Source organism: Gopherus evgoodei, chromosome 9 (assembly GCF_007399415.2).
Source record: "Gopherus evgoodei ecotype Sinaloan lineage chromosome 9, rGopEvg1_v1.p, whole genome shotgun sequence".
Lineage (NCBI taxonomy): Eukaryota > Metazoa > Chordata > Testudines > Testudinidae > Gopherus > Gopherus evgoodei.
In genome coordinates this window covers 35,382,612-35,393,463 of record NC_044330.1, presented here as the reverse complement: position 1 = coordinate 35,393,463, position 10,852 = coordinate 35,382,612, and the positions used below count along the sequence as shown (strand labels likewise).

General features: G+C 46.2%; 1 protein-coding gene across 1 annotated transcript in view; it reads left to right on the top strand.

Moving 5' to 3' along the window:
- The first annotated feature begins 425 nt into the window (after positions 1–425).
- The window catches only part of DAW1 (dynein assembly factor with WD repeats 1), a 35,658-nt gene continuing 25,231 nt past the window's right edge, over positions 426–10,852 (top strand). The window contains exons 1-3 of the mRNA XM_030576106.1: positions 426–505; positions 2,749–2,821; positions 6,065–6,209. Coding sequence (XP_030431966.1) covers positions 466–505; positions 2,749–2,821; positions 6,065–6,209 — 258 coding nt within the window. The 5' untranslated portion in view covers positions 426–465. The remainder of the gene's footprint in view (positions 506–2,748; positions 2,822–6,064; positions 6,210–10,852) is intronic.

The following is a 10,852-nucleotide window of genomic DNA, read 5'->3' as shown; positions in this document are numbered from 1 at the left end:
GCTGGGGACCGTGGGCGCTCCCCGTGCTGGGCTGGCCGGCTCTGCCGGAGGGTGGCGCGATGCGATGGGGCTACAACTCCGGGCTCAGGCTGGGAGCTGACCCGGTGCGATGGGGAGCAGAACATTTCCCAGGTAGAGACGGGCCAGCGCCGCCTGAGGTCGTAAGCACCGTAAGGGCGGCTGGGGCTAGGTCCCGCCCCCGACACGCCTGTGGGGCAGAGGCGCGGCCCGCGGCCCCCCAGCTCGCGGAACCCTGGGCTCCGCCCCTCCCCTCCCGGACGTGTGCGAGCCCCGCGCGCAGCCCAGCGCATTTTAACCTTCCCTGGCGCGGATCGGGGCCGCTCTATCATGCTCCTCTGCCCTGCCTGGCCAGCCGCAGCCGCGCCTGCGCACTGCGGGCGAGTCTGTTTGGCTGGTTTCTATGGTAACGAAGCCGGCGCTTGGGCTTCGGCCTGCGGGACGAAGATGAAGCTGAAGAGGCTCCTGCTGCGATATTACCCGCCGGGTGCGGAGCGGGGGGCACAGAGTGCTGTGGGGAGCAGAGCTTCAGGATGGGGGTGGGGCAGAGAGGAGTGATGGCGGGGAAGAGCCCCAGGATGATGGTAGGGCAGAGGGGGTGACTGGGGGGAAGGGCCCTGGGCTGGGAGGGAGGGAGGGCAGAGGGGGTGACTGGGGGGAAGAGCCGCAGGGTGGCGGGGGGGGGGGCAGAGGGGGTGACTGGGGGGGAAGAGCCGCAGGGTGGTGGTGGGGCAGAGGGGGTGACTGGAGGGAAGAGCCGCAGCGTGGTGGGGGGAGGGCAGAGGGGGTGACTGGGGGGGAAGAGCCGCAGCGTGGCGGGGGGAGGGCAGAGGGGGTAACTGGGGGGAAGAGCCGCAGGGTGGCGGGGGGAGGGCAGAGGGGGTGACTGGGGGGGAAGAGCCGCAGCGTGGCGGGGGGAGGGCAGAGGGGGTAACTGGGGGGAAGAGCCGCAGGGTGGCGGGGGGAGGGCAGAGGGGGTGACTGGGGGGAAGAGCCCTGGGCTGGGAGAGAGGGCAGAGAGGGTGACTGAGGAGCTGCAGAGTGGGGGTGGGGAGGGCGGAGAAGGTGACTGGGGGGGAAGAGCCGCAGAGTGGGGGGAGAGCCCCGGAATGGGCGGCGGGAGGGCAGAGAGGGTGAGTGGAGGGAAGAGCCTCGGGATGGGCGGGCGGAGGGCCGCAGGGTGACGGGGGGAAGAGCCCGGGGATGGGGTGGGGTTGGGGGGAGGGCGGAGAGGAGTTGATGGAGGATGGGTAGTTGGGAACAGAGGAAGGGCTCAGTGTTGTTGGGATGGGAGGAGGAGGAAGCAGATGGGAGAAGGAGTCAGGAATGAATGGGTAGCAGAAGAGGCACCCAGGACTCTGGCAGGGCTGCCCAGCTCCAGGCTGCCTTCACAGAAACCTTTGTACTTATCATCTCTCCTGCTATGAAGATGGTTTAGCTATTCCCTCTGCCTTTTATCTGACTCTCCTGAGCAATCATTTCTGTGCCTGTTCATGGGACTGTTATGTATTCATATTGCTTTAACAGTGGGACCCTTAGTCAGGGACAAGGACCCCACTGAACACACGGAACAAAAGATGGTCCCTGCTCCTAAGAGCTTAGCCTGTCCTGCGTACCCTGACTCTCAGCAGCTTTGCTGTCTGATCATCTATTGCAAAATGTCTGAAGGGGAAAATCTCAGTGCTGTTGGTTTTTTGCTTTTGCAATTTAAAATATTTGTATTACTGCAAATTTACATAATGTGTGGTTGGGGACGTGTTTTCACCCTTCCCTAAATATTTCCAATGACTGCATAACAATCCTGAAGAGATTTATTACCTTAGCTGCAGGAGGTTTTGAGTCATAACATAACTAAAGGGATGTTGTGGACTAAATATAAATCCCTGTTAATTCTGGTGTAAATATACCAGTATTAACTGGGGTTTATACCACTGAGCCCGGTGGAGTTACACCTTTTTCAAACTGATGTGAAAGAAGAACCCCCAAGGAAATGGCTGCAAAGTAAATGTAAACCTATTGTAGGAAATTCAATACTTACAGATTTTTGTGTCTTATCAAATGTAATCTTGACAGAAGCATTGAGGTAATATGTGGTTTACTGTAGGAAACAATCTTTCCAGGAATTCAATAATAGAATAAAGTTTGGTGTCAATCTGTTTAGGAACCTTCTTTTCTCTCTTTTTCTGGGATCAACTTTCTCTGATAAATAGTTAAACATGAAAAATGGAGGTAAGGAGGCTCAGAATGTCAGGAAAGAATACCTGCCAAATTAAACATTTGCTCACAAACCTGGCAAAATGCATAAGTAGATAAAAATTCATCTAGAATAGCCCTTCCTGCTGAATGCCAGACAGCAGCAGAATGCTCTAAATATCTTCTTTAAACAGGAAGTGATGTGGCCAAACATCTTAATTCCAAAGTTCAAAATACATCTTTTAAAAGTGCCAGAGTCTGCCCAAACCTGGGTAGACAATTTTATATTCAGTTCTGCATGTAGACTTTTGCAAATAGAGAAGTTAACATAGGTGCATTCTGCCAATACCAAAGAAAGAAATGCTGTCATCCTGATTCTGATTTTGATAAGAATGGGGTGTAAATCAGGAGTATCTCTATTGAAGTGAATGTTGTTATATCAATGTAAATGTCAGATAGTATGCACCCCCACCCCCGAAAAAAAGCCAGCAGCCATGATGAACTTCTAATTTAGAATTGTTTATTGTTTCTTCAAAGGCATTATTTTGGAATATGTTCAGGGTGGTGAATTGAAGACCAAATCCATAGATTTACTTGATCTCAGTCCTGGGTAAGTATTGTATTATTTTAGACAGCAAAAGTATACCTTATTTTACAGAATAACTTAATAGTAGGTTATGTACAGCTCTGTTCAATTGTTGTCCCAAATCACGTTTACAAACTTTTTCTCTTATGGGTTAACTTTTGTTCTCTTAATATTTCTGATTATTTGAGGGCATTAAGAAATCCTACATTCTGACTGATCATTCTGCTGTTGCAACTCTTGGTGCAGTGTCAGGAGGTGGAGGTGGAGGTGGGAACTGCTTTTGTTTACAGACCTGTCACATCAATGCATGTCCACAAACTCTTAACTAGCCAGCAAAAATTCAGAATTTTCTGGTGATACAAATTGTAATGTTGTAATTAATAACATTTAGCACTTCTGTACAGTAACACCATTTATCTTCAGAATGTTTCTCATCAATGGGCCTGATTCTGCTCTTAGTTACACTGCTTGAAATCAGCTGTACCAAAGACATTTGAATTACACTGATATAAATGAGTTCAGATTCAGTCTCACTAATTAATTAATCCTCACAACAATACTATGAGATAGGTAAGTAAAATACTATTAATAATCCCCATTTATCTAGATGGGTAAACTGAGTGTCTGCTCCTGTTGAAGTTAATAGGAGTTTAGCCAGTGGCAGTGTGTTCTATGGAAGAAAAGTGTATGGCCTGATTTTCAGAAGTGCTGAGCGCCCGCAACTACCACAGAGGTCAGTAGGAGATGTCAGTGCTCAGCATCTCTGAAATAGGTCCATTGCTATGACTACAAAGGAAGTCAGTTTCACAGCCAAGTTTAGAATGAAGACAGGGGGCTCTTGGGTAACACAGGGGACATGGATATCCTTATCAGAGGCCAAATGGAACCTAACTATGGGTAGACATATCATCAGGAGCCTGCAGCTCTGGTTCTCAAAGGGTGGAAGACATCAGCCTGAAGATCTGTCTCTTCTGTGAAGAATGTGACACATTCACCACAGTGATCAATTGAAGGAACATAATAGTCTGGCAAGGTATCAGTTTGCATTGGGGAAGGGGGAGGGATAGCTTTGAGCATTGGCCTGCTAAACCCAGCATTGTGAGTTCAATCCTTGAGGGGGCCATTTAGGAATTTGGGGCAAAAATCTGTCTGGGGTCCTGCTTTGAGCAGGGGTTTGGACTAGATGACCTTCTGAGGTCCCTTCCAACCCTGATATTCTATGATTAGACATCACACCAACTGAGAGAGTTCTACTGGATGCTACTGTGAGAAGATAGAAAGGTGCTCCACAAACCCATGTACATGGATATTCACCATTCTGGTTGGTAGCTTTGCCCACTGACCTTCAGGTGATTTGTGCAATCTATGGTTGAGTGCTAGCACCTCTGTGTGCCATTGAGTCCGATAGAGAAGATAATCAGACTTCATGCTGATTTCAGCCATTTCCTCTCCCATTTGTTTCAGTTGCTTCAGGTGCCTCAGATCATTAAGTCTGGTGGCTGCCAGGCACAAGAAATAATATATTATGAGAGCCAAGGGCCATATTATACTGCTGAAGGTAGCTATCAGTGAACTAATTGAATCAGCTGACTCTGTCTGGAAGTGGTGCAGAGACAGAAGTCAAATATGCCCCAGCACCAGTAAGGAGGACACCAAAATCCACAAGATTCATTAGATTTAGTCCACAAAGAAATAAGACAGATCCAGTGCTGATATTGGTAGAATAGTGTCTCAGTCAAAACACATGAATTGATGGGTAGAGTGGCCTGCACATTCATAATTTTCACTCCAAACTCAAAGATAAGGCTTAGTGTACGACTGAACCTCTGGGAGCTTTTTTCAATACTCTGGATAAAATCCAACAAGTCACATTGCTTACAGGAAGATATAGTTGTCTCATCGAGGCCAACATCAGCATACACATTGAAAGGCCAGTAGTCTAGAAAAACCCAGCTGCAAAATCTCTTGTAGAACCTGATGGTTTATACACCAAATACACCAACAGAACATTAAGCCTATCCAATAAGACTACCCATGGACATATGGATTACTTACAGCAGTAAGAGCTGCAGAATTAGGCCTTAGATTTGTGAAAACATGTAAAAATAGTTACATTTTATAAACATGATTTCTGTTTGTGAACTTTAATTTTTTGTTCATTTTGTTGCCCCTTTTTGACCTGAGTGACTAGTCAAAGTTTGGGGCCTTGTAGGTTAATCCAGATGAGAGAAGAAATTGGTGATGGAGTCTGGTATTTTCTTTGATGCAATCTTGTTTATTTACAAACCCTAAAGGAATAGTTTCTTAGCATATAGGCCCAAGCTTCTTTCAGCCACCATAACCAAACCAGAATCTCTCCAGGCTTCTCCCAGGGTCTCAATGTGCGTAGAGACAGCTGCTTGGCATTTCTTGCTCTCAAAGATGGATTACAGTTTTGTGGAGTCCTGGGCCAGAGCAAGTCAGGGCCCCTCCCTACCACTTCTGCCTGCAGCCCCCTGCCCCGTTGCACCCCTCTAGTGCTTCTGCTGAGGAAATAGGGTTGGGGTGTGGGGTCTTGCCCCCACTCCACCCACCTGGCGCTGCAGTTGACTGGGCCCCCTGGGCGTGGGGTCCACTGGCTCAATGGCTAATCCGCCACTGCTCACTCTTCCTCTGAATCTCTGTTTCTTGTACCTTAGTCTCTTCCACACCCATTCACGAACACTAAAACAATACCCAGTGGAACCCTCCACCTACATAGTGCTTGTTTCTGGGCAGGCTCCATATGCTTTGTTTTAGGTGTAGCCCTTTAGCTGTCTCTTACAGCTGTCTTAAATGAAGGGCACATTCATACCCGTCAGTTTCAAATGAGGATTTAACTCGGCCCATAACAAGGTTTAATCCTGTTCATAACAATATTGTTGCTGTTTGTTGGGTTTTTTACCTATCAAGAGGTTCTAGCTTCAATTTAAGACTAAATTAGTGTTAAAGGTTGAAAGTGTCATTTGGGTATTAGCTGTATTACACCCCCTGTGGAATCTTTCCTTTGAAAAGTGAAGGGTCTCTGAAAAACTACAGTTTTAAAAGTCAAATGTAATTTTTTTTCTGAAAGATTAAAAGTATATTCAAAACCAGTAAAACATATTTAAAAGTATTTATATTTTGACGTTGCTTAAACTAAACAGCAGTGTCACATCTGACTGCTTATTTTCTCTCTCTGTAAGTAAATAATGTGTTTACCATAACTGTTCGTCAGTGGATGAGACATGTTTTTTCCATGCACTCTAGTACAGATGTAGGCGCCTTAGTAGAAGAAATCCGAAAAGCAGAACCTCTCATCACAGCTTCACGCAAAGAGCAGGTCATACATTTAGTACTAAGGTTACAAGAGAAGCTTGGGCAACAAGAGGACCACAAGTTCTACCTTTTTAAGGTACGAGGCATGTTGAAAATAATTTCTGGATCTTTTCTGATTGCAGTTACACTGTTGTAAATCCAGAATAGCTCTGCATCAACATTAGCTTGAGGCTATCTCTACTCTGCAGAGTAGAGGTTTTTTGTATAGCTATGGCCCTATACCTATGCCGCTGTAAGCCTGTGGTGTAGGTGTAGATTACAGTAAGGGAAGGGGCTTTTCTGTCACTGTAGTGATTCCACCTCTCCAAATGAGTGGCAGCTACCTGATGGAAACATTCTTCTGTCGGTCTGGCCATATTAATGCCAGGGGTTTGACTGGTGTAGGTATGGTACTCAGAAGTGTGGACTTTTCACATCCCTGAGTGCTGTAGCTATGTCATCTTAAGCTTTAAGTATAGACCAGGTATAACTGGACAATTGAGAACAGAATTTGGCCCTACAGAATTCTCCATAACGTTTGCACTGCTCTGGCGGTGCAAACAGGACTGAATCTGGATCTGTCTTGCCTGCTGTGGGTTCTTAGAAATGATCTCAAAATTGTGATTATCCTGATAGCTTTCCCATTAATAATTAGTTTTAAATAATACCAGTATCTCCCAGCCCTAGCAAAAATGTTATCTTTGCAGAAATCCTAAGGCTAGAGAGTAAACAGTTCTTAAGCTGCTCTTTCAGCCAGGTCTATTGTGAGGTACAAGAATTGTGGTTGCTAAGGCATAGGTCTTCTGTAGAAATTTAGTTTCTACATCTCTCATTTTCCTCACCTCCACTTGGTCTTTTTTCTGAGTATTTGGAATTAGTAGTTTATTATTTTGATTTTTTTTTTGTATTGAATAATTTGTCACCTTTTAAATAGAAAAGGTTAGAACAATATTTTTGTGCTTTTGCTACATACAACACCTTGGTAAATTTGCTTTAAATAACCCAATTTTTTCCACAAGTCACAAGAAGAGGATTGATTTAGCTGTACTTTGTTGTAAACGAGAGTCAGTAATAGAATTTACTTTCCAAATGTTACATTTTTTCATCTGCAATAAGCTATTGTTGTATCTTCATCAGATCAGCAGATGGCACTGGTCAATCATATACTAGAGCAGGGGTGAGCAAACTTTTTGGCCTGAGGCCACATCGAGGTTGCACAACTGTATGGAGGGCCGAGTAGGGAAGGCTGTGCTTCCCCAAACAGCCTAGCCCCCCGCCCCCTATTACCCCTCCCAATTCCTGGCCCCTGACCGCCCCTCTCAGAACCCCCAACTCATCCAACTCCCCTGCTCCTTGTCCCCTGATGTCTCCTCCCGGGACCCCTGCCTCCCTCCAACCCCCGTGTCCCCTGATTGTCCCGACCCCTATCCACACCCCTGACAGCCCCCCCGGGACTCCCACCCCTAATCTAACCACCCTCTGCTCCTCATCCACTGATCATCCTCTTCTGGGACTCCCTGCCCCTAGCTGCCCCATGAGATCCCACCTTCTTATCCAAAACCCCTGTCCATGACTGCCCTCACGACCCCTATCCACATCCCCACCCCGACAGGCCCCCTGGGACTCCCACTCCTCCTTGTTCTGCATCTCCTGACCGCCCCCCAGAAGCACTGCCCCATCCAACCGTCCCTTCCTCCCTGACTGCCCCCCAGAATCCCCCGCTCCTTTACCCAACCCTCCTGCTCCCTGCCCCCTTACCAGCAGCAGGAGCTCACAGCTGCGACACCTAGCCAGAGCTAGCTGCACTCCCCACGCTGTCCTGTGGGAGCGGCGGGCCAGAGCACAGCCTGCGCAGTGGCAGGGGAGGAGCTGGAGTCTTGACTTCCTGGCCAGGAGCTCAGAGGACGAGCGCCGTAGTTTGCCCATGTCTGTACTAGAGAGACAATGTTGGGTCTGAAAAAGAGCTATGTGGAGCTTGAAAGCTAGTTTCTTTCACCAACAGAAGTTGATTCAATAAAGGATATTACCTTACACACTTTGTCTTTCTGGTATATGACAAAAATATCCACAGAAAGCAAAGACCAAATTCATTCTGGGGACAGATAATGGTTGATTTCCCTTATTTAGCAATACAAGAGCCAGGCAAATCTGATCAGCATTGGCTCATTTCCCATCTCTGTCTTCTTTGCTGTTTCCTATAATTATGTGATCGTGACTTTGTGTTAGACAACCAGCAGAGTATCATGCTTCTGTAGCAACTGAACAGGCATTTGAGATTGTTGTATGGCCGTTGCATGCTGCACTGTTCTGGAAATTTATCTCATGGACTGCTTTAGCCTAAATTACAGTACTGATACACACATTCCCTGATATCACCTTAAGGTTTGGCATTTTGCACAGGCAACTCTCATTGACTTCAGATGGGTTCTGCAGATGGAGCAGTTATGTTTCTGGGCTTTTAACAAAAATGGGCTTTGATACTGGGAAAAATGTTAGGATCTGAACTTGAACATAAATCTGTCTAACATCCTCTCTCTCATTTGCTAATTGTCAGATACATTTATGCTCTCACAAGAAGTTTATTTCTCACTACCAGTGCTGCCTGCATGGGGCCTTAAGAAACCTTGAGATCAAATCTCCATACATTTCCATAAGTATTTATGCTAATGTGCATATATTTATATACTTGTGGGTGTTTGAAAAAAAAACAAATTATTGTAATTTTCCACATCTTCATGGCCCATTTCCACTGCAGAAACTGTAGTGGCAGCTCTCTCTACTTTCCCTGAAGGGCAAAATCTCTCTAACTCATAAGTAGCCTCTCTCCTCTTCCTTGAGCTGTTCCATAACTATTTCTCCTCCATTTCTGTCAGTTCCTCCTCTAAGATCCCCAACCCTCCTGTCTTCTCTGCTCTGTGACAGAATTCTGCTCCATTTTATACTGTTTCCATTTTTACCAGAAATAACAGCAGGAAGCTGGAGGCTCTGCCTATATGCCACAGATTAAGTAGCATTGCTTATTACGCATTTCTCCTCCTTGGTCCTGCAGTGATGGTCTAATTGATCATTTGTAACATCCCTTCATTTCAATGTCAACAAATGGTGTGATATTCACAAGTAAGGTTATGTGTAGGGCCCTACCTAATTCACGGTCCATTTTGGTCAATTTCATGGTCATAAGATTTAAAAAATCATAAATTTCATGATTTCAGCTATTTAAATCTGAATTTCATGGTGTTGTAATTGTAGGGGTCCTGGACCACAAAGGAGTTGGGGGTTGCAAAGTTATTGTGGTGGTGGTGTTTGCGGTATTGCTAACCTTACTTCTGGGCAGCTGGAGAGTGGTGGCTGCTGGCTGGGAGCCCAGCTCTGAAGGCAGAAGTGAGGCTGACAGTACCATACCATCCACCCTTACTTCTATGCTGCTGCCTAAAGAGCTGCACCCTCAGTCAACAGCTGCCATTCTCCGGTCACCCAGCTCTGAAGGCAGCAGCGTAGAAGTAAGGGTGGATGGTATAGTATTGCCACCCTTACTTCTGTGCTGCTGCTGGCAGATCACTACCTTCAGAGCTGGGCACCCGGCTAACGGCCACCACTCTTCAGCCACCCAGATGTGATGGCCACACAGAAGTAAGGGTGTAATACTGCGACCCTCCTAAAATAACCTTCTGACTCCCCTGCAACTCCCTTTTGGGTCAGGACCCCCAATTTGAGAAACACTGGTCTCCCCTATGAAATCTGTATAGTATAGGGTAAAGCACCCAAAAGACCTAATTTCATGGGGGGAGGCCAGATGTCATGATCCATGATGTGTTTTTCATGGCTGTGAATTTGGTAGGGCCCTAGTTATGTTGGCACTATATAATAGGATCAAGCAGAAGCTGGCTTGTAAAGGATAAAAGTTTTATTGAAAGGCAAGTCATGTATAAGAATAGCCAGAGAAATGCAGAAAGTTGTTGGCAATATAACTAATTTATTCTTAAATATAGTGGCAGATTGATTTTAATTTGGCATTATTAATAATTAGGGCCTACCAAATTCACAGCCATGAAAAACGTATCATGGAACGTGAAATTTGGTCTTCTTGTGTGCTTTTACCATATACTATGCAGATTTCATGGGGGAGACCAGCCTTTCTCAAATTGGGGATCCTGACCCAAAAGGAGTTGTGGGTGTGTCTGTGTCACAAAGTTATTTTAGCGGGATTGCAGTATTGCCACTCTTACTTCTATGCTGCCTTCAGTGCTGGGCGACCAGAGAGTGGTGGCTGCTGAAGAAGGGCCCATCTCTGCAGGCAGCAACGCAGAAGTAAGGCTGGCAATACCTTACCATGCCATCCTTACTTCTGTGCTGCTACTGGCAGTGGCTCTGCCTTCAGAGCTGGGCTCCCAGCCAGCAGCTGCTGCTCTCCAGCTGCTCAGGTCTGAAGGCAGCACTACCGCCAGCAGCGGTGCAGAAGTAATGGTAGCAGTACTGCAACCTCCTGTACAATAACCTTGTGACCCCTCCCACAACTCCTTATTGGGTCAAGACCCCTACAAGTACTACACTGTGAAATTTCAGAATTAAAGAGCTGAAATCATGAAATTCATGATTTTTGAAATCCTATGACCATGAAATTGATCAAAATGGACCGTGAATTTGATAGGGCCCTATTAATAATTATTACTTATTTAATAAATCTTTTCATATAGTGCCATAGGTATGTCTGACCGTTTATAGTTTATAGAAAGAATAAAC